Here is a 25,268-nt window from a genome sequence, read left to right as displayed (position 1 = left end):
CACATCCCTAGAAGGGGCACTTGTGTCACATTACCATGACTCACATCCCTAGAAGGGGCACTTGTGTCACATTGTCATGACTCCCATACCTAGAAGGGGCACTTGTGTCACATTGTCATGACTCACATACCTAGAAGGGGCACTTGTGTCACATTGTCATGACTCGCATACCTAGAAGGGGCACTTGTGTCACATTGTCATCACTCGCATCCCGAGAAGGGGCACTTGTGTCACATTGTCATCACTCGCATACCTAGAAGGGGCACCTGTGTCACATTGTCATGACTCGCATACCTAGAAGGGGCACTGGTGTCACATTGTCAGGACTCGCATACCTAGAAGGGGCACTGGTGCCACATGGTGATGGCTCACATCTCCACACAGTTGGTCCTGTGGTGTAAGCCACTGCAATTAGCTATGCAGAGTTCTGTTCCCTAGCTGTACCAGGATGAGCTGGTCATGTGTTCGAATCCTGTTTTGACCTGATTACGATCCTTGGTCTGTCAACACTAGATCTGTGCTTGTGGATTTCACCTGAGCGTAAACATCTATCAACTATGTCTATTTTTACCTTGCTTTGTCATTAAACCGATACTCCATAATGCAACTGAAACACATCTTCCCGAGGCAAGAGAGTTAACTGACTATAAAAGTCCAGTTTCCACCCTTGCCGAACTAGGCTGGTATTATGGAGTCCATGCATAGTCCAACCAAAATCGCGCAATGAAATCGAAATCCGGTTCGTAAACTGTCATGCAGATTTCGGTCGATTGCAGGATTTGCAAAACCTGTGCACTGCCAACTCAGTGTCAACAGATAATTTCCAAATCTTTTCGTGTTTTTAATCAAGGTGCTCACGTGACTTGATGCACTTCGCGATGTAAGATCCGTTTTATCACAATAAAGATCTTGATTACCAATCTGAACGTCTTGACTGGGTGCCGCCATTTTGTTTGAAGCAAATGCAAGTGATACGAGGGGTGGAATCTGATTGGCCCATAGGAGAGGCTTAGAAGGGACATAATTCGTAATAGCCACTGGGCAGGAATTCCAGCGTAGTTCGGCAAGGATGTAAACTGGACTTTTAAAGTCAGTTAACTCTCTTGCCTTGAGAAGATGACTGAAACATGGCACTCCAATATAGCAGTATTGCTGTTCAAAGCAGCATTGACACCCACCTCATGTCACCAGTTGAGCAGACATCTGAAAGTGTTCTGTACACACTTTGTGCTGTACAAGACAGCAAGGGCTTCATTTAGAAATGGATTATTCACACTCTGTAAAGTGAACTTTAATCAGTTCTCATTCAGACACCACAGGAAACCCCCAAAATTACAAAAAAACACTTTTCAACCATAAACGTTTTACATCTTTTGTAAGTGTGTGCTTCTGGCTGATTGCTTGGGATTTTACTGGATGCTCACACTATCAACCAATGGACTGCTTGGCATAACACAACATGCATTCATTTAATCTGTCTTCATTCTTAAGGCAATTAATCAGCTCATCTTATTAATCTCAGTGCTAGAATGTGTCAAATCCTGTCTTGCAATTGGCTTGATTAATTGCATGTTACTCATTGTCCAATATGTATTAATATCAATTGCTTGAATAAAATAAACCAAAACTTGCAGCTGGACGAAGAATCAAAGTTTAAACTTTTAATATGTAACCACGGTAACACCTGTTGTATTTGTGACATGTAGCTTTGTTCATTGACTGTACATATACCTCATCAACACAGGATTAAATGGACAGTGAAGATATCAAATCTTGTATCTGTTTTGTAAAATTATTTTGTACATTTAATGAGAGCAAAGGCGGTTGGGTAGCCTAGTGGTTAAAGCATTTGCTCGTCACGCGGAAGACCCGGGATCGAGTACCGACATGGGTACAATGTGTGAAGCCCATTTCTGGTGTTCCCCACCGTGATATTGCTGGAATATTGCTAATAGCGGAGTAAAACCATACTCACTCACTCACTTATGAGAGCAAGGCTTATGCCACTTCTAACAATATTCCTGCAAATCCATGATGGGGGAGGGGCGATTGGGTAGCCTAGTGGTTAAAGAGTTCGCTTGTCACGCCAAACACCCGGGTTCGATTCCGGACATGGGTACAATGTGTGAAGCCCATTTTTTGTGTCCCCTGCCGTGATGTTGCTGGAATATTGCTAAAAGCAGCGTAAAACCATACTCACTAACTCACGACGGGGGATACCAAGCATGGGCTCACAGATGGGGGAATCAAACCCCACTCTTACATGGGAACTATGGATGCTTGACCTCAAGGCTGACCAACTGGAAATGAATCAGCGATACAGGATCTCCATAAGTGAATACACATTGAATATTGCAGTGTTGGGTCCTGCATGGCAACCATGTCAACATGTTGTTAGCATCTCACTGAGTAGAGGCTGAGTTTCAGGGCCTCCTTCTACAAAACTATGACTGTTTGAGGTTGTTTTGATGCATGCGAGTTATGATTGTGTTTGAGCTAAGATTGCTTTGTGGAATTGGGCCCAGGACATCTTGAATCATACACCTGTAATACCTGACTGCAGGTAGCATATTTTTAATAAATCAGCATGCTGCGTGACATCGTGCCCCCACTTGGGACCATCATTCCCTGACTCCATGCCAGCGTGCCCTGACTGCCTGCCATATCGTGCCCACTCTGTGAACCATGGTGCCCTGACTGTATGCCAGCATGCCAACACTAGGGACCATCATGCCCTGACTGTGTGCCACACTAGGGACCATCATGCCCTGACTGTGTGCTATGATGCCCTGACTCTGAGCCACTGTGAACCATCATGCCCTGACTGTGCTATTGTTCCATGATGCCCTGACTGTGGACCATGATGCCCTGACTGTGGACCATGATGCCCTGACTGCTATTGTGCCATGATGCCCTGACTGTGGACCATGATGCCCTGACTGTGGACCATGATGCCCTGACTGTGTGCTATTGTGCCATGATGCCCTGACTGTGGACCATGATGCTCTGACTGTGGACCATGATGCTCTGACTGTATGCTATTGTGCCATGATGCCCTGACTGTGGACCATGATGCCCTGACTGTGGACCATGATGCCCTGACTGTGGACCATGATGCCCTGACTGTGTGCTATTGTGCCATGATGCCCTGACTGTGGACCATGATGCTCTGACTGTGGACCATGATGCCCTGACTGTGAGCCACATTGGGGACCATCATGCCCTGACTGTGTGCTATTGTGCCCTGATGCCCTGACTGTAGACCATCATGCCCTGACTGTGTGCTATTGTGCCATGATGCACTGACTGTGAGCCACACTGGGGACCATCATGCCCTGACTGTGTGCTATTGTGCCCTGATGCCCTGACTGTGGACCATCATGCCCTGACTGTGTGCTATTGTGCCATGATGCACTGACTGTGGACCATCATGCCCTGACTGTGTGCTATTGTGCCATGATGCACTGACTGTGGACCATCATGCCCTGACTGTGTGCTATTGTGCCATGATGCACTGACTGTGGACCATCATGCCCTGACTGTGTGCTATTGTGCCATGATGCACTGACTGTGGACCATCATGCCCTGACTGTGTGCTATTGTGCCATGATGCACTGACTGTGAGCCACACTGGGGACCATCATGCCCTGACTGTGTGCTATTGTGCCCTGATGCCCTGACTGTAGACCATCATGCCCTGACTGTGGACCATCATGCCCTGACTGTGTGCTATTGTGCCATGATGCCCTGACTGGACCATCATGCCCTGACTGTGGACCATCATGCCCTGACTGTGTGCTATTGTGCCCTGACTGTGGACCATCATGCCCTGACTGTGTGCTATTGTGCCCTGATGCCCTGACTGTGGACCATCATGCCCTGACTGTGTGCTATTGTGCCATGATGCACTGACTGTGGACCATCATGCCCTGACTGTGTGCTATTGTGCCATGATGCACTGACTGTGGACCATCATGCCCTGACTGTGTGCTATTGTGCCATGATGCACTGACTGTGGACCATCATGCCCTGACTGTGTGCTATTGTGCCATGATGCACTGACTGTGGACCATCATGCCCTGACTGTGTGCTATTGTGCCATGATGCACTGACTGTGAGCCACACTGGGGACCATCATGCCCTGACTGTGTGCTATTGTGCCCTGATGCCCTGACTGTAGACCATCATGCCCTGACTGTGTGCTATTGTGCCATGATGCCCTGACTGGACCATCATGCCCTGACTGTGGACCATCATGCCCTGACTGTGTGCTATTGTGCCCTGACTGTGGACCATCATGCCCTGACTGTGTGCTATTGTGCCATGATGCCCTGACTGTGAGCCACTGTGAACCATCATGCCCTGACTGTGTGCTATTGTGCCCTGATGCCCTGACTGTGTGCTATTGTGCCATTGTGCCCTGACTGTGGACCATCATGCCCTGACTGTGTGCTATTGTGCCATGATGCCCTGACTGTGTGCTATTGTGCCCTGATGCCCTGACTGCGGGCCACTGGCGACCATCATGCCCTGACTGTGCCATTGTGTTCTGAATGCGTGTCATCATGCCCTGATGTTGGAATGTACCTCATGCTGTCAACCAGTCATTGCCCTGACGGCATCAGAAGCACAAAATACACAAAACAAAACTTCTGAAAAACTGTTTATTATGAACATATAACATACAAATCTAGCATCACCAAAAATAGTCCTTATTGATAAATGCTGAACAACTACAATCATTTTCAGACTGAGAACCAACCAACTCAAACAATTTGTCTAAGTAGGTTTTGGTTCTCAGCACATGAAGCGTATCACCATTCCAGCTTGAACAATGCAGCGAACACGTTTCATGTCGAAGGTGAGACATGATCAATGAAAATATACAGGGATCAGCCCTAGGGAAACGGGAATTAACAATAACATTTTGAAAGATGACCTTTCCCAGTTTGAAGTCTGATCAAGAACAACAACAAAGACTGGTAAGTCAGAACAAAATTCGTCTCGACAGCAGTTGCTCAAAAACAAAAGCAGGAGAGTATTGTCGTGAGGTAAGTAGAGTGTCTTCAAAGGTGTTATATAACTTATCTCCCTTGGATAGCTTTCCATAAAATTGACCACTGATAACTATAAACATGAAATATGCGAGTATTAACCTCCTCAAAACAACAAATATCCATGAATACACAATGCCATTTCGAAAGCAGTCAAATGTGACAAGTGTTATATTTGGGATAACACTCTCTCAGTAAAGTACAGATTCCCAAATATGACACTTGTAAAAAACATCCATGTGGTGACATGGTAGATTACATAACATATATGTTTGGACATAATTTGCTGGCAACGTCACCATGGACCACGTTTGCCTTTGGAGTAACCACACTTTGGGAAGAAGGCATTGGGATGAGACAGGACCGAGGTTGTTAGTTCCAAGACAGTGGAAATCTGGAAAGACTACCGTACCTATTTTCTTCCAAATATATAATTTTACAGATACCACTAGTCAATATGAGCTGTGGAACATTTTCATCTTACTCCTGTTGCCTATTCTTGAAGACAGAAACAGATCTTTCACAAAATAATGTCGCCCAAAAATAATTATTTGTAACTTGTTGATTATGTTATAATAAATCTGTCAATAGTGGGTTCAATCTTGGGCATATAAGGCCTTATGACCAGTGGCTGCCTTTCAGTGGGATCGGGTAGTAAGCTTGCTGATTTGGTTGATGCATTTCATTGTATCCCAATTGCGTACATCGGTGCTCATGATATTAATCATTGGATTGTCTGGTCCAGACTCGAATTTTTACAGACCGTTAGAATATTGTGGTGTTGAACAACAAAGAAAACATTTTGCTTTGTGTCATTTTGGCAGTGTCAGTGATACATTTGGTAGTCATAGCATGACAAAGGATACATGTGATAAAAAACAACAACTACACATCAACAAGAACAATGGTTAAAAGCTACACTCACAAGTACCTCTGTGATGCAATTGTCTTTTTACGTGTAATGAAGTTCTACAGAAACAGTTTGCCAACAGGATTCACTCTCAGTGTGCTGGGCCTGGTCATGGACTGTGAAGATCTGGGGTAAAATAGGTCTTCAGCAACCCATGGTTGCCGTAAAAGGCGACTATGCCTGTCGTAAGAGGCGACTGACGGGATCGGGTGGTCAGGCTTGATGACTTGGTTGATGCATGTCATCGATCTCAATTGCGTGGATCGATGCTCATGATACCAATCACTGGATTGTCTGGTTCAGACTCGATTATTTACAGACCACTGTCATATAGCTGGAATATTGCTAATTGCGGCGTTGAAACAACAAACCAAACCAAACCATGAAGATGAGTTCATGAGCATAACTGGTACATGCTGGTAGGATGTTGTTCTTTATAGAGCAGTTCCAACTACCATGTACCTGTATGCTCGGACAATGTACTCTGTGTCAGTCAGATTCATAGCCAGAGGCCAAGGTGAAATCGTCAATGATACACAGCTGACTCAATTGTACTCCAACTTTACAACAGGTCTTTTCCAAGTGACATTCTTTTAAGGTGTGAGTCTGGTTTTACACCACTTTTAGCAATATCACGCTGCGGACGCCATGGCGGGCTTCCCACATTGCACCAATCAGGTGAATGGGGCCTCAGCGTGACGAGTAAACTCTTTAACCACTAGGCTACCATCATGGTAAGCATGACGACTGATTTCCTTGCATCCCCATGCAGTATGTTTCATATTTGACTCATTGCTAAGTAGCGCAATAGAATGCACAATGACCAAAATCCCTCCTTTTAACAGAAGCAATAAACAAGAAATGCTTTCTGAAATGTTAAAAAAAAATATTAAACACTCCCATAGACATTCTGATTGCTGTAATCACAGGATTGGGTGGTCAGGCTTGCTGACTTGGTTGATGATCATATCCCAATTGCGTGGATCGATGCTCATGATGTCAATCACTGGATTGTCTGGTCCAGACTCGATTATTTACTGACCGCCGTCATATAACTTGAATATTGCTGAGTGTGGCGTTAAACAAAAAACAAACAAATCTGACGTGTGTCTTTCTCACTGTACAAACAATATCTAAAGCATCAACATTCTTATGCCCTGCTTAAGATGAAAATATCACCAATATGAACACAAGGTAACTGAGAAACATAAAACTGACACATTTGTCAACCAGCTAGTAAATTAACTGCAGTGGATACAGCAACAGTGTTGGAGGACATCCCAGCATGAGTACAACATCAACTGATACCAAAGTACAGCAACTTGTTCTCCTTTTGCTCAATATGCATTGAAAGAGTGTTGTTTTTGTAGCTGCCATAATATTTCCTAGTACTGTGATGGGATTCGAACTTCATACCTTCTGATCTGAGGTCAGACGCCTTGTTCACAGACCAAAGATGACTCCACGCCCTGCTACATTTCACAAAGATGTAAACCTAGAGAAATCTAATTCCTGATATATTCTAAATGTACATATATCTACATGCTGTGTAGTTTCCTGACATAGTTAGGCTTGTTGGTAAACAACGGCGAGATAACAGTTTTCATTCAAACATAAACAACATGATCATTGATCACAAAAGTAGGATTCTGTATGTAAATATTCCAGCCTTGTTTCATCGTTCTACATTGCGGAAAAAGAAAGAAAAATCTTTGGCATTTTGTTCATTACGGACAGAGTTTTTGACTTCTGTATTTCAGCATGGAAAGATGATACATGTGAGTAAATAACCCAACTGACAAACGAAGATATACTGACCAGGGTTACATGATATAACATCACACACACAACCTTGTTCTAATGAAGATACTATCCAAGTATAATGTGTTGATTTTGAGCACCAGTAAATCTACAACATTAAGTAGCACCATAAATTATAAACGGACCTCTTCACTGAAATCCCCTTACACAGTGACGAACCCATTATGATCAAGCTGATCCTCCTCTATCTTTTCCTGTTCCTCCAATGTCAAGAAAGTGTCTGTCATCAAAATGTAATTTTTCAGTTTATTTGCAATGGGTAGGGTCATGACCTTGACCTGTGGCCTTGACCCCAAAACAGCTCGGATGTTGCATCGACAGATCTCCTGAAGGAGTCTGGGTTGTTTCAAAGCTTGAGAAAAGAACTCAAGGATGTTCTTCTTACTCTGGGCGCTGTAATGGAACTTGAGTTCTTGGGACTGTTTGAGAATATGATTCAGCATTTTAATGACCTTGAAGGGCATATGGATATAGAACTGGAGCAGCAGTTGCATAAGGTCAAGGTCCTTGTGGGTCAAGGCCAGGAAGAGGGGTTCAAGGGCAAAGTGTGGATGTGGGTCATCCTGCAGGAGACAGCACTTCATGAGTCGTTTTGCCTTGGCATGGGCGTCGACATCGCAGCCATACTGCAGCAAGGTCTTGCTCACAGAGTATTTGTTTTCCTGAATCCCGGCTTGCAGTGCAGTGAGGCCGCCATCGTTCAGCTGAAAATAATGGAATTGTTCATTTTTCCACCTCTTCTCTTATATTTTGTAATACAATTCAAATTAGTGTACATGCATAAGTTACAACACAAGTTGGTGTTTCAGATTTCAGTTTGATATCCGTGTGACAACTGAAAGTAGGTTTTAGGGCTGGGACGAATCCAAATTTACTACCAGGTACCCGACCCCCTATTACCCGACCCTACTCGGGTACCCAGCCCCCTATTACCCGACCCTACCCGGGTACTCACTACAGGTCTCAAGAGTTGGGAACAAAATGTCTAGTTGGTTTACAGCAGCCCTGGCCAATATTATTTTGAAACATGTATCAAACAATCAGATCATGCGTACACTGAAGTTGACTGAACCTTTATCTTTACTCAAACATATACAAGTCAAAAGGAATGTGCGCATCGTCAGAAAGAAATGCGAAAATTAGCGACATGTAGTGTAACAACTGAGCTATAGTGAGTTTTTGTCATTAAACGATATATCATGTGAATAACCATGGGTCCGGGTAGTCCTGTGGGTACCCGGGGCCTACACAGGGTCCGGCCAACCCGAGTACCCGAGTTATCCATCCCTGCCCAAGAAGGTTTTTGATGTTTACCACCCTGCTGAAACCCATGAGTCAGGTATGGTGCTGACAAACCATGGTTCATAATCAGGGTGTAACTGGGATTCAAACCCACTATCAGCAGATCCTGCTACACAAGTACTGACGGCATCCATGAAAATACATCACAGCTAAGCTTGTACACCATTGAGTTGTGCTCAGGATAAGTGAACATGATCTTGAGTATGGCTTCAGCAGCTTTTACAAATAATACATCTATACTTTAGCAGTGGACACCACAAACAGCCATTTCCCTTCACACAATTTGCCTGTGACACACAATTGGGTGACAAGTGGCTGCTCCAATATAACATTACTGCTATACTATCCTGCTTGGTCATATCACACAGCCAACTGATGTTAAAAGCACCGTGTGGGGGTGTATATAATATAGGTATAAAAAATTCAGTACATGTCAATCAAACAACATGACTGAGTAAACACAAGCTATCGTGTCCGAAAACTCTAAACCTGTGAGATTTCTTGTCAAAGTAATTGATATGACCAAGTTTATCGTTCTGAAAATGTTTTTTGTTGTTGTAGATTTTCTGTCCAGTGTAACTGCCAACAATATATATATAATTTACTTAAAACACACACTGAGTGAAGTCAGTTCATCACTGACACTCACAGCATGGAAACGACCAATCTCAGTTATGAAATATGTGTTATTAGAAGTAAATAAAATGTAAAAAACAAAAATGTATGTGTGGTGGACTGTTTCTCAACAAAATGTTGTGTGTGTGTTTAAAATTTGGAGATTTCCAATACTGTTATATCCTAACAGCTATCTTGAGGCTCACTGCTACCATAATATCGCTTTATCGTGCAGCTTTAAACAAACAAACAAACAAACAAACAAACCTAACGCTCACCTGGTCGATGTTGAAATTGGCCTCCACCAGCATCTGAACGATGTTCACGTGGCCATTTACCGCTGCAGCATGGAGGGGGAGGGCGATCGTCTTGATGTCATCTCGGTTGAGACGCGTCTGTTTCAGGATATGAGCTACGATGTCTGTCTTGCCTTTCTCACAAGCATTATGTAGTGGGGTCTGGTGTCGAGTGTTCACACAGTTGATGTCACAACCTGGGGAATGCAGTGTCGTCAGTATACTTTGTATTGTGGACAGCTTTCAGTTTAGTGACTGAACTTACAGTGAGAAAGATGGGTTTAATGCCGCCTTGAACAGTATTCCAGTGTCACAGCATGTCAGCTTCATGAAGGAGGGAAGCCTGAAGTGATGCACGTCTCAGGTGTTTACCACTTGGGTGAAACCCACGTGCATGGTGTGGTGCTGACACATCTAGAAACATAATCGGGGCGAACCAGGATTCGAACCCACAATCATAGGTTTCTGGAGTGTCTAAGGGACGCAACTCTGCTCAGCGAACTGCGGCGCCCTAGACGACTGGGACAGCCATGCCCCTGATTAATCTTTTAAATTGTAATAAAAATGAAAAGAATGATTGCGATTTTGTTGTGGATATCAAATACATCCAGGCATCCAGGAAAATGCTGAATTCTAATTGGGGACTAGGCCTACAGCTATTGTTTGATTGGCTTTTATGTTTGCTGTGTTTATTTATCCTGTGATTCTTAGCTGTCATACATATACTGTTTCTGCTATTTCTGTTAATCCTACAAAAATAACAAAATAGCATACATTGTTGAATGTGTGAAAAGACCTTTGATCTTGACATTGTGATTAATTAAAATAAAAACATTAACAAGGCAAAAAGTGGACAGGGCTCACAAATACCCCTGGCATTTCGACTCTAACATATTTCTAAGTTCAAACCATGACCAGCAAATCACCTTTTCACTCATCTCTTACAATTTAGAAGAATTATGGATGTATTTGGCCCGAGGACCTTTTCGACAAAATCAAACGTACTTTGGTGAACACCCATTCAATTCTTGACACAATACACCTGCCACAAGCAAGCCTGCTATAAACTCTGCCATCTATCACACAGTCATGTTCTACTTGTTGGCAGAATTACCAGAGTTGCATCTTCCCGAGGCAGGGGATTCACTGACTATAAAAGTCCAGTTTCCACCCTTGCCAAATTAAACTGGAATTTCTGGGCTCGATTGTAGCGCCACCAGTGGCTATAATGAGTTATATCCCTTCTCTGTCCCTCCTACTGACCAATCAAATTCCACCCCTCATATTACTTGCATTTGCTTTAAACAAAAGGGCGGCACCCAGTGAAGACAATCTGATCAATAATCAAGATCTATATTGTTATAAAACGGGTCTTACTTTGTGAAGTGCATCAAATCACGTTGGCACCTTGATTAAAAACATGAAAAGATTTGGAAAAATTCGGCATGTTGACGGCACATGTTTTGCAAATCCTGCAATCGACCGAAATCAACATGGCAGTTTACGAAATGAATGTTGATTTTATTATGCAATTTTGATTGGACTATGCATAGACTCATTAGTCCAGCCAAAATATAACTCCATAATTCCAGCCCAATTCAGCAAAGGTGGAAACTAGACTTGCATAGTCAGTTAACTCCCTTGCCGCGGGAAGATGCCAGAGTCGATGAGCAAGACTGCTATAAACTCTGCCATCTCCTACACAGTCATGTTAAACTTGTTGGGAGATTTACCAGCGTCAATGAGCAGGATGGCAGCCTCGTGATGGTGGTGATGGACGGTGGCATGGAGCGGGCTTTGCTGCTCAGTGTTCTCTGGGAGATTCAGGTCACTGCCTGCTGCAATCAGGGCCTTCACTATCTGAAAGTAGGTCATTTAACATGTGTAGCAGAAGATAGTTTTAATAAGCCAACCAGCCTTGATAGTCTTAGGCTCGATCAGGGGATACAGGTTTATTTTTCACTGTTATTACAATTGACAGTCAATAAGTGGGACCAGTCTATTCCTGACAGTGATTCAGTTATCTGTGCATTCACCAAAGTCCCAACAATATCCATCCTATAACATTTTTCCATGACTCCCTTACCCATAATGAATGACCAGTCCCAATGTTCAACTTGATAATGTGACATACCGATTTATGTGACCTTGACACAACAGCTGCCATGAGAGGGTGTTGACCTTGGGAGTTCACCTGGTTGACCTTGCAACCTATTGAAATCCATGGCAGTAAATCAGCGAGGAAATAATACAAAACAACAAGCAAGTCTAGATATACAAACATAATGATTGTGCATGCTCCTGGAGAAAACCTTGCAAGGTTGAGATCATTTTCTTTCATGTTGTCCAGATAAAGCATGTGTACAAAGTATCTGAGCAAGATGATTCTTCTGAAATATTTTTCTGAAAACAAAATATAAGACTAAAGTGTTCCTTCGTTCTGTTAATAGTTCTAAATATTCCTTTTAATAATCTCTTAACTAGATCATTTTGTCAGTTTAATCGTTTCAATTCCCAACATAACAAGACACAATCAATGAATGTTTAACGCCACACACAATATTCCAGTTATATGATGTGGTATGTAAATAATAGAGTCTGGACCAGACAACCCAGTGATTGATATCAGGAGCATCAATCTACACAATTGGGACACGATGACAAGCATCAACAAGTCATTTAGTTGCCTCTTACAACAAGCATAGGTTGCTGAAGATGGATTCTAACCCAGATCTTTACAGGAAGGATGATGCCTGTCATTTACCGAGAATGCACCAGGCAAAAATTGAACTACTGGGTTATACATGGTTTGGAATCTGCTCATGTGACGAGAGTGGCAAGTTTATGTGCATCAAATGATATGGACATTCGCCTTGTAATGGAGGAAAGTGTGATTCCAGCATCTTATCATCAAGTTACTAATCGCCATAGTTCCCATGACAATGGACGTGTCCTGTATTCCGGGGTCATGGGGCCACCCACCTGATTGGATCAGAAGTTCCACAATGTCAGGGTTATTTCCATACACGCCGCCGTGAAGAATTGTCTCCCCTGCTGTTGTCGAGACTTCCAAGGAAGCACCATTGTTTAATAACAGCTTTGTTATTTCTAGAAAAAAATTGAAAAACTTTAACAATCATGCAAACCCTCTGTGAAGATATAGGCTCCAGAGTGATTGTGATGAAGTAATTCAAAGACATACCATGTAAGAAGCACTGGCTACAAATGACCCCTAACATGGAATCTGAAAGGTTTTATTTCAGTTCTTAGTTGAAGTGTATGAGTGTACTACAGCTTTCTATCTGTGACAGTGGATGTGACTGGATGAGACTGTGACTATGGATGTTACTGTGGATGTGACAAAGACTGTGGATGTGACCGAGACTGTGGATGTGACTGTGACTGAGACTGAGACTGTGGATGTGACTGTGACTGTGGATGTGACTGAGACTGTGACTGTGGATGTGACCGAGACTGTGGATGTGACTGAGACTGGATGTGACTGTGACTGAGACTGTGGATGTGACTGTGACTGTGGATGTGACTGAGACTGTGACTGTGACTGTGGATGTGACCGAGACTGGATGTGACTGAGACTGTGGATGTGACTGTGACTGTGGATGTGACTGTGGATGTGACTGAGACTGTGACTGTGGATGTGACTGTGGATGTGACTGTGACTGTGGATGTGACTGTGGATGTGACTGAGACTGTGACTGTGGATGTGACTGGATGTGACTGTGACTGTGGATGTGACTGTGGATGTGACTGAGACTGTGACTGTGGATGTGACTGTGGATGTGACCGAGACTGGATGTGACTGAGACTGTGGATGTGACTGTGGATGTGACCAAGACTGTCGATGTGACTGTGGATGTGACCAAGACTGTGGATGTGACCGAGACTGGATGTGACTGTGGATGTGACTGTGGATGTGACTGAGACTGTGGATGTGACTGGATGTGATTGTGGATGTGACTGAGACTGTGGATATGATTGTGGATGTGACTGTGGATGTGACCGAGACTGGATGTGACTGTGACTGTGGATGTGACTGTGGATGTGACTGTGGATATGACTGTGGATGTGACTGGATGAGACTGTGACTATGGATGTGACTGAGACTGGATGTGACTGTGACTGTGACTGTAGATGTGACTGTGGATGTGACCGGGACTGGATGTGACTGAGGATATGACTGTGGATGTGACTGTGGATGTGACTGTGACTGTGGATGTGACTGTAGATGTGACTGTAGATGTGACTTTGGATGTGACTGAGACTGTGGATGTGACTGTGGATGTGACTGGATGTGACTGTGGATATGACTGTGGATATGACCGAGACTGGATGTGACTGTGGATATGACTGTGGATGTGACTGGATGAGACTGTGACTATGGATGTGACTGTGACTGTGGATGTGACTGTGGATATGACTGTGGATGTGACTGGATGAAACTGTGACTATGGATGTGACCGAGACTGGATGTGACTGTGACTGTGACTGAGACTGTGGATGTGACTATGGATGTGACTGAGACTGTGGATGTGACTGAGACTGTGGATGTGACTGAGACTGAAACTGTAGATGTGACTGTGGATGTGACTGAGACTGTAGATGAGACTGTGGATGTGACTGTGGAAGTGACTGTGGATGTGACTGTGACTGTGGATGTGACTGTGGATGTGACTGTAGATGTGATTTTGGATGTGACTGAGGATGTGACTGGATGTGACTGTAGATATGACTGTGGATGTGACTGGATGAGACTGTGACTGTGGATATGACTGTGGATGTGACTGAGACTGTGGATGTGACTATGGATGTGACTGTGACTGTGGATGTGACTGTGACTGTGGATATGACTGTGGATGTGACTGGATGTGACTGTGGATGTGACTGGATGAGACTGTGACTATGGATGTGACTGTGACTGTGGATGTGACTGTGACTGTGGATGTGACTGTGGATATGACTGTGGATGTGACTGGATGAAACTGTGACTATGGATGTGACCGAGACTGGATGTGACTGTGACTGTGACTGAGACTGTGGATGTGACTGAGACTGTGGATGTGACTGTGGATGTGACTGAGACTGTGACTGTAGATGTGACCGAGACTGGATGTGACTGAGACTGTAGATGTGACTGTGGATGTAACTGTGGATGTGACTGTGACTGTTGATGTGACTGTAGATGTGACTTTGGATGTGACTGAGACTGTGGATATGACTGTGGATGTGACTGGATGTGACTGGATGCGACTGTGGATATGACTGTGGATGTGACTGAGACTGTGGATGTGACTGTGGATATGACTGTGGATGTGACTGGGTGAGACTGTGACTATGGATGTGACCGGGACTGGATGTGACTGTGACTGTGATTGAGACTGTGGATGTGACTGAGATTGTGGATGTGACTGAGACTGTGACTGTAGATGTGACTGTGGATGTGACCGAGACTGGATGTGACTGAGACTGTGGATGTGACTGTGGATGTGACCGAGACTGGATGTGACTGAGACTGGATGTGACTGTGGATGTGACTGTGGATATGACTGTGGATGTGACTGGATGAGACTGTGACTATGGATGTGACTGTGGATATGACTGTGGATGTGACTGAGACTGTGGATGTGACTGTGGATGTGACTGTGGATATGACTGTGGATGTGACTGGATGAGACTGTGACTGTGGATGTGACTGGATGTGACTGTGACTGTTGATGTGACTGTAACTGTGGATGTGACTGTGACTGTGGATGGATGTGACTGTGGATATGACTGTGGATGTGACTGTGGATGTAACTGTGGATATGACTGTGGATGTGACTGGATGAGACTGTGACTATGGATGTGACCGAGACTGGATGTGACTGTGACTGTGACTGAGACTGTGGATGTGACTGAGACTGTAGATGTGACTGTGGATGTGACCGAGACTGGATGTGACTGAGACTGTGGATGTGACTGTGACTGACTGTGGATGTGGCTGTTTGTGGATGTGACTGAGACTGTGGATGTGACTGAGACTGAGACTGTGGATGTGACTGGATGTGACTGTGACTGAGACTGAGACTGTGGATGTGACTGGGGATGTGACTGGATGTGACTGTGGATGTGATGGTGGATGTCACTTTGGATGTTACTGTGGATGTTATGTTGACTGTGCCTCTGGATGTGACTGTGACTATAGATGTGACTGTGACTGTGGATGTTATGGTGACTGAGACTGTGGATGTCGATTTGGATTTGGATGTGGGTGTGACTATGTCTATGACCATGTGTTTGACTGTGACTGACCAAGGTCTCCACTGGAAGCAGCCTGGTAGAGCGGAGTCCAGCCCTCGGTGTCACAGATACTGAGGTCTGCTCCCGCTGACACCAGCAGCTCCACGATGTTGATGGAGGGCTTTCCTGGATCTCCAAAATACTGGGACACTGACAGAGAAATAAAAGAAGTTGTCAGCAGCTGAAGACATATGCCCATATCTGGTGGCGAGATTTGAGATTGCATCTTGCCTTGTCTCCCGTATCAACCTTTCCATCACATACAGATGAAACTGACTTATTTCAGTGGACCAAGATATCGTAACAAGTTGGTAAATTAACAGGGCAAACAGATGGATCTTTTCACTAAAATGTATTTTTTAGGTAAAATATCATTTATACTTATCCTGACTCATACTAATTGCTTATCTCATCTCAGTGATGTGTTCCTCAGAACAGAGAAAAACATCTCACCCAAACGCACCCTTCAGCTGCGCAGCTGTTCTGGAAACCAGTACACTCTTCACTAGATATTTTGCTTACCCTTACGGCCAAAACACAGATATATTGTAAGCTTACTTAGAACGATTCTTGTGTTGAGAAACGGTCATAATCTTGACACAATCATCATCACTCATGTTCTGATTCATGTAGCAAAACAGGGGAGCAGGGACTCTCAGTCAGTGGTTATGAAATGCTACCCTGACTTCCACCCTTAAGGGTCCGAATTGGTGAATAGTTTCTGTGGTGAAGTTTCAAAGGTAATGGATGGCAAAAACTGTGTCCGATTTCCAGAAACATCCTTCCATTATTGTCGGAATGGAGCAGTTGCTATGGAGGGCTAACGTGAAAGCAAGGTCTGACCTCAAGCAGATTGTAAGCCAAAGAAAGGGTCTAGACTTGCCTCTCTTCAGGCTTGAAGTATATAAGTCATCCAGAAGGAGATAGTAGTTCTAGAAACTTGTCCCGTTTCTAGTTAACGGGATGAAAAGTCGTCTCAATTATTGACGTCTGGAATTCGTCCTTCGTAAATAAACACAATAGGACACAGTGAAAAATCCTCCGTATTTTTGGAACCAAGGATAGATGATAAAGGCAGGATGTGAAACTGTCTGTCTGGTTGACCTGGCAGCTGATGCTTGGCGATGACATCCCAACGGAGACCCAGATGGGCTGATGCGTTATCGTCATTGCTATCTAGTGCTGCTGAAATCTATGGCATGGATTAATTAATAATTTAAGTTCTACTGCCGTCTGATTAGATCAGTCTGTTGTGCGTGAATGCCGTCGTCCAGGTAAAAGGCACAACAAAGTCCTTGTTGTGAAGGAAGGTCACCATTGGCTTAGTTATCCGTGTGAACAGCCACAGGGCTGGGGAAATGCCAAATGGCAGCACTGCTCACTGGTGATGAAGGTTGTTGAAGAGAAAAGGGAGGTAATTCCTGGACTGATAGATATGCATCTATCCTGATCTATGCTGGCTAGATAGTTGGCCTGACTTATCATCTGTCACTAATGAGTTAGATGCAGCATCCTGATTTTTTCCCGGCTTTCGTAGATAGGACTTGTTGAAACCTGTGAAAGGTTAACTAGCGACGAGAGTTGCGTGATGGTAGGTGGCATTGTGCAGGAAGCATGCTTCTGTGACTTCGTGGCTGCCTTCATGGCTGCCTTTGTGCACGCATCCTTAACCAAGAAGATGACTGTGATGACAATGAAGAGCAGCTCTTCTTCCTCCTGGATGACTGTTTCTTCACCTTTGCCTGCTTCTTGTCGCCTTGTATTAGGGACGTAGCGAAGGACTTCTGTGACCTCGTGAGGAAGGGTTCTCAGCAGTCATCTCAGCTATGACCACAAAGGATCTGTCCTCATCTGAAGGAGAAACTGTTTAGGTGTGATAATACTAGTCGCTTCTCCTGTTGAAAAAGACTGAGCGGAATCAAGTCTTTTACGGTCCAACTTCTTCCTCTGCACTACATACAAGTAGTCTGCAAAGTCTTCTTCCCCCAAGGATGTGCAGAAACTACAAGTCTCCCTTGTGCATGGTTGAGTTTAACCCGAATTAGTGAAAAAATTTAAGCCAAAGTAGAAAAATAAAGTACAGTATGATGAAGAAAGGTTTGAAGGAGGTATTCACTACCACATATTTTAATAAAATTATTTATCTTGATAAGATGGCTTGGATTATGATTGCGCAGAAATTTAGCCCAACCACCCAGCTGTCGTGAAAATGAGAGAGAGACGAGTGTACTGGTTTGGGCACGTGCTTCAGGTGAGATGTTTTTCTCTGTTCTTTGGAACACAGCACAGGAGTTTCCCCTAGCTGATGAGATCATAAGAAGTCATGAGATATGATGAGTCAGGATAAGGTACACTTATAAGTTTTCACATGTACAAATGTTACCTTGTCTGATGGCCTCATGTATAGGAGCGTGATGAAGTCTGTCTTTCAAGTTGATGTTACACCTTGCTTCGATCAACGCCTTTGCAACTTCAATGTGATTGTTTCGGATGGAATCTGACAGAAAGAAGCACAACAGGTCATAAAAACAGGTCACAGCAAAGGTCATCCTGCAAACATTGATACAGTGATCCCTTGCTACAACGCTACCTTGGAGATAAAAATAATTGGTGATCATTATGGATGATCAGTGGTTTAGCCAAGGTGGAGTCGTGGGGGGTAGATGACCACATGTTTAACGGGGTTTAACGTCGCATTCAAGATTATTGCACTCTTATAGCGATGTGCATGTGTGACTAATGTCCATTATATAGTGCTAGCCTATTAAGATACCTGCCGCAGTTTAACATGAATACCCCACTCAGACACAGTATACTGACTCTGTGCCGACCAGTCCTTGTTTGAGCTGCTTAATACCAAGCGCTAGGCAGGGAAACAAGTCCTAATTTACGACGTCTTTTGGTAAGACGTGGCCGGGGATCGAACCCTGGACCTTCCGCTCTACCACTGGACCACGGAGGCAGTCTCTCATGCAGAGAACAACCCCATCCTTTCACAACAGATTCGAAGGTGCAAGGGGACGAACATGGCAAGAAATACAAAACTTGGGGAGGGGTATAAAAACATTTACTATTATTATATGGTTGATGGTTAAAATATAAGTTTCATTGTCATGATAGGTCACTACTTTGGAGGTTTTGAATCCTTTGGGACAGGCTGGACAAGAATGTGACTGTAATCGTACATACACTTTATCATTTTTGTTTGTTTGTTTGTCATGTTTGTTGTTGCCACACTCAGCAAATGGTTACAGTGTTGTTTGTTTGTTTGTTGTTTAAAGCCACACTCAGCAATATTCCAGCTACATGACAGCGGTCTGTAAATAATCAAGTTGGACCAGACAATCAATGATTGATGTCATGAACATCGATCTACACTACTGGGATATGCTTTACTTCATGTAAATATAGTTCTTTCTCACCTAAACCAGAAGGATGGCTCTGTTAACCATCTGGATTTAGCTGTTAAAAGGTATATTTCTATCTAAAGTATCCAAGACAAAAAGTTGTCTTTGAAAAGGTTTCTGAAAATTATCAAGGATAAAAAAATAGCTGAATTTATTTTGCAAATCAAAATGACAGTATTGCCAAGTTTGAAAGAAAGTGACCTGCATGTTTGCAACCAACGTAACATCTTCCCGAGGCAACGGAATTAACTGACAGTAAACATGGTAAAAGTCCAGTTTCCAAACTAGGCTGGAATTATTGAGTTACATTTTGGCTGGATTAACAAGTCCATGCTTAGTCCAATCAAAATGGTGAAACAAAATCAACATCCGGTTCGCAAACAACATGGATACCAATGTGCAGATTTCGGTCGACTGCAGGATTTGCAAAGGATGTGTACGTCAACTGGTAAGATCCGCTTTATAATCCAGCCCAGAAATTCGAGCCTAGTTTGGCAAGGGAGGAAACTGGACCTATAAAGTCAGTTAACTCCCTTGCCTTAGGAAGATGCCATTGCAAAGACACAAAATTGCTTTCAAAACCTCATGTAGACATTGCCTTCATGGCTACTGAATTAACATAAAATATAATGAAAAGAACAGACACAGACAGGGTCACAAACTAGGGAACTCTTATGGGGGAAGATCATCTTCACTTCTTCCCCAATTGACCGAATCATCTCCAGGTCGCTGATGACCGGTCCCTGAACAGAATCAGACAACACACACGATCTGTCCACATTTTCCTACCAAGAAGAGGAGTGAATCCTTTAATGGTGGCTATGTTGACGTCTGCTCCTGCGGTGATGAGGGCCAAAGCTACGTCAAGGTGACCCTGGGTCGCGCAGTGGTACAGGGCGGTCTGCCCAAGTCGGTCTTGTCTGTTGATGTCACAGCCTGAAAAATGTCCACACATCATGAGGCTGTTGAAAACATTATCATCAGAAACATGACATCGGTATGAAATAATTCACTTTCACATTGTAAGATTCTTATTTGAGCATGAATATTTACATAGAGAGGGCTAAACTGTATGAACACTTGAGCTGAGAGTAAATAGGACACTTTACCAAGAGATTGTCTACATTGTGTGTAAGCATGGTAAGCCAAATTAGGAACATCCTTCATTTCCTCTTAGTCTTACCCCCATACAACAATCTGACACCACTTAAACCTCATGAGGATCTGTGGGTGGACCTTAAACTGCAAAATGGACAATTTTATTAAAAAATGTTCAACCAGACAAAATTTGGAGTGGGCTAGTGGTGAAACGACCCTGACACTCTGGTAATACTATTGATCACATCTTCTCAAGGCAAGGGAGTTAACTGACTATAAAAGTCAGTTTCCACCCTTGCCGAACAAGGCTGGACTTCCAGAGTTACATTGTGGCTGGACTAATGAGTCTTTACATAGTCCAATGAAAATGGCGTGACGAACTAGACATCCGGTTTGCAAAATGGATTTCAACATGCAGATTTTGGACGACTGCAGGCTTTGCAAAGCATGTGTACCGCCAACTGGGCATTGACAGATTTTTTGCAATTTTTTTCATGTTTTTAATCAATGTGCTCAAGTGATTTGATGCACTTTGTGAGGTAAGACCCGTTTTACTGCAATAAATACAATAAATTTATTACAACGGAAATTCCAGCCTAGTTTGGCAAGGGTTCAAACGAGACTTATATTGTCTCAAGGATGATTGATCACTGGTGTGGAGGCGGTCACAAGTCAGTAAAATTTGGGACCTTTAGCATGGTTTAGCCAAGAGTCATTATTAAATTGGCTTAGTCAGTTAAAAAACCATGTTAACAGCGGATATACTGTCAAGTTTAATCTACAATGCGAAATAATCTCTAAGCGAATAGGTATCTTCAGTCAGTCTGTTGGAAAGCATGGGGACAGCTGATCCTGCTCATATTTCATTACTGCAATTTATGTTCTGCAAATACCAAACATTGCCTGGTTTTGTTGTGTCAGATCTAGATATATATATGACTTTTTCATTAAGTCATAATTTACAGTGAGCAGTTTTTATGGTCTTTTCCACATAAATCTTTTATCATAAAAAGTTGACCCATCTTAAGTTTACAACATTTTTATTAGTTATTTTACGCTAAAAAATATACCCCATCTAGACCCTCTGTAAACAACATTCACATTCAAGTTCCGAGTTAGAACTGGTCTTCAACAACCCATGCTTGTAATAAGAGGCAGCTAACAGGATCGGGTGGTAAGGCATGCTGACTTGGTTGATGCATGTCATCATATCCCAACTGTGTACATCAATGCTCATGATGTCAATCACAGGATTGTCTAGATCCGAAATATACAGATCATCGTTATGTAGATGAAATATTGCTGAGTGCGGCCTTGAACAACTAACAATTAAACAACATTCAGCCTCTCTCTCTCACCTGAATGCAGCAGGATGCTTGTTGCTTCGATGTCACCTTGACCAGCGGCGAGGATAAGAGGGGTCCTGTTGGACTGATCACTGGTGTTTTTACAGCACCCTGCCTCAAGAAGAATCTTCATGATTTCAACATTTCCCTGCTGCACTGATGTAAACAATGCTGTCTGACCACGGCTGTTCCAAAGATCAAGGTCACACTTAGCTTGTATCAAAAACCTCAAGATATCCTCCCGGCCTTTCAGGGCACAAACGTTCAAGGGAGAGGAACCATTATCATTACAAAGGTCAACACTGGCTCTACTTTCTATGAGCAACCGTGCAACATCCCCATGACCTCTCCAACATGCACTGTTCAATAGTGAGTTCATTTCTGCATCTGTTTTGTTGACGTCTGCTCCTTTCGCTATCAGCAGACGGCATATTTCAAAATGGCCTTCTCGGACTGCTAGCTGTAATGCTGTTTGGCCTCTGTAGTAAAAATCAACATCAATGTCTCCTGCTATTATTTCTTTGACTACTTCAATCTTATTTTCAGAAATTGTGTCTTGTAATTTACGAATTCGTCTTCTTATTTCCCTTTTCTCGTAGGCAGATATTTTCTCACCTAAAAGAAAACAATTATATAATCATGAATATCTTATCTAACAACAAGTCATGATGATAATAGAAACTAAGACTGGGACGGGAAACTCGGGTACTTGGGTCAGGTGGGTACTGAGGACCTAGGTACCCACATGACGACCCAGACCCATGGTTAGTACGTGGTATATTATTTAAGGACCAAACTCATCTAGAACTCCATGGTTACACTACAAGTCACTAATGTTAGCATTTCTTTCTGACTATGCACACATTCCAACTTTCATACGTTTGAATAAAGCTAAAACTTCAGCCAAGTGACAATACTGTAGAAATATTTGGGGAAGATTTGGGAGTTATTTCTTGGCTGCAAAGGTGCATTAGTAAATAATAAGCACTCATTTACCAAGTTGTCAGCACCCAATTGTTTAACTTTACATATCCATTTTCTCGCGAAAATTTTATATATTTAAATTGTTCAGAGAATCCTCAGATTACATTGGATCAATACGATAAGAGCTAGCTACCCCATACCCGACCTCACAACTAACCATAAGGATTGTAAAGGGGTGTTTGCCTGGCACGAGACTCACAAACCAAATGATTGTGATGGGGTGTTTGATTGGAAACGGGATCAAAGCCAAGGGCTAAGGACAGAGTAGGAGTGAGTGAGTATTGTTTTACGCCGCTTTTAGCAATATTCCAGCAATATCACGGCGGGGGACACCAGAAATAGGCTTCACACATTGTACCCATGTCGGGAATCGAACCCAGGTCTTCGGCGTGACGAGCGAACGCTTTAACCACTAGGCTACCCGACCGCCCCGACAGAGTAGGAATGCACCAACCAAACCTACCCTAACCAAAACACAACTAACCATAAGGATCGAAGAGGCTGCCATAATCAGTGTTTGTTATGCGAGAGAGGCAGTCCGAGACAATTAACCTAGAGCTATAGGCCAATCAGCTACATCCAGTAAACTGCTTTGTTGATGCTCATTCAATATTTCACAGATATATTGAGACGTATGCTTATCAAGACTAACAAATATAAACAGAAAAGAAAAAGACCCAGGTGTGTTGGGTCATGTTTACATTATTTCTGATGATAAGAAATATGTGAACAATTTTAATTGACACTTCGGTCACACTGATCTATGCTGGAATGTCAGGCATCCATGAGATGGCACGTTTACAGACTGTAAGGGCAGGATCGAGGGATGTAAACCCAAGCCATAAGTTTATGAAGATCACAATCGATGAGGAGGTCACGTTCGTGTGTTCTGGCCATAGTAAAACAGTACACTACAGCTTACAGCAAATCATCTCAAGTGATCGAAAACTGAACATTTCTACACAAAAACATTAGACACTGTGAGCTTTGTGTCACGGATCATGTCGGAAGCACGACACTTTTGCATACATAAATACGATAACGTATATAGTGATGCCTTCAAAGCACATGAATTTATCAAAACACAGCAAATGATGTTTGCAAAATCACAGAAATGATAATACCGTTACTTCTTGACGAAATTCTACTGGTGGCAGCCATTTTGATAACGAGGGACCTGTTATTGTAAGGGAGAATTCATTGCATTTTGATATCCAAAACACTTTCCTGTTGGAATGATTCCGTACCAAATTGCCATGAAAGGTTAACTGTAGTAATGTGAGAGAATTGGGAGTTTTTAACGGAGGCGGTTGTCATCATGTAGACTAGTCTCATAGTTATGATGACCCTTGCTGCCCAATGTCCCCGTTTCACACACGGTATACAATATTGGATATAATTTTGATAACGTATATTCAATATAATTTTGAACCTTACTCTCGACAAGACTGTATAACAAGAGCGATGACTTCAGCTATCCAAAAGTCAACTCTCGCATTATGTCGAGCAGTATTACACCAGCTCCAGCATTTGGTGTTTACATTTCACAACCTTTTAGATACAATCGAGCATGCTCTTTTACAAGATTCCAAAGAGCGTCATTGATTGGATTCTTGCTCAGATGTTTGATCAAGGTTACATTTCAAAAGCAGACATATTGAAAATGTAAATGTTATTTATTGCCAGGATAGTTCTTGATATTTTACTTTAGACGTATGTCGCTTGTAGAATGAAATGTGTTATGTTTATACATGTATTTAATTTTGATACATATATTGAAATCCGATCCTTTTACGACCTTTGGCCTTAGTGTGCCCTATAAAAATTACTTGTGGAACGTATGTCGCTTGTAGAATGAAATGTGTTATGTTTATACATGTATTTTATTTTAATACATATATTGAAATCCAATCCTTCTACGACCTTTGGCCTTAGTGTGCCCTATAAATCTAGTTGTGCCTTACTATTACCTCTCCGCCAAAGATCATGCAGATGGTCAGCGATAAAGGGACAGCTCACTGGTCTAACTCCAATGTAAAGGCTTCAATGTTTGTGAAATGGCTACAAAGAAAACAGATTTGAAAAACGAACACCATATCTGCAAAATATTAGTGGTCACGTCCAAGTTCAAAGGACGT

General features: G+C 43.0%; 1 protein-coding gene across 1 annotated transcript; it reads right to left on the bottom strand.

Annotated features, from left to right (window-relative positions):
- Positions 1-6,227: 6,227 nt before the first annotated feature.
- On the bottom strand, positions 6,228-24,297 carry LOC124149368 (ankyrin repeat domain-containing protein 50-like). The gene is made up of 10 exons (XM_046520906.2): positions 24,255-24,297; positions 22,159-22,761; positions 20,492-20,638; positions 18,679-18,792; positions 16,308-16,445; positions 12,981-13,106; positions 12,133-12,209; positions 11,732-11,858; positions 9,981-10,195; positions 6,228-8,489 (listed from the first exon to the last, which is right to left on the bottom strand). The coding sequence occupies exons 1-10, from the start codon at positions 24,289-24,291 to the stop codon at positions 7,929-7,931; spliced, it is 2,145 nt and encodes a 714-aa protein (XP_046376862.2). The 5' UTR covers positions 24,292-24,297; the 3' UTR covers positions 6,228-7,928.
- Positions 24,298-25,268: the final 971 nt, after the last annotated feature.

Source organism: Haliotis rufescens, unplaced genomic scaffold (genome assembly GCF_023055435.1).
Source record: "Haliotis rufescens isolate VD_foot unplaced genomic scaffold, xgHalRufe1.0.p SCAF_11, whole genome shotgun sequence".
NCBI classification, from domain to species: Eukaryota; Metazoa; Mollusca; class Gastropoda; order Lepetellida; family Haliotidae; genus Haliotis; species Haliotis rufescens.
This window is presented reverse-complemented; position numbering and strand designations above follow the sequence as displayed.

Bases quoted from the DNA above. Each gene is read 5' to 3' on its own strand.
- LOC124149368 (XM_046520906.2), bottom strand. From the start codon at position 24,291: ATGGCTGCCACCAGTAGAATTTCGTCAAGAAGTAACG. The intron at 20,639-22,158 runs GTGAGAGAGAGA...GACATTTTTCAG, and splicing joins AAGCATCCTGCTGCATTCAG to GCTGTGACATCAACAGACAA. The intron at 10,196-11,731 runs GTAAATCTCCCA...TGCATTCCCCAG, and splicing joins CATCCTGCTCATTGACGCTG to GTTGTGACATCAACTGTGTG.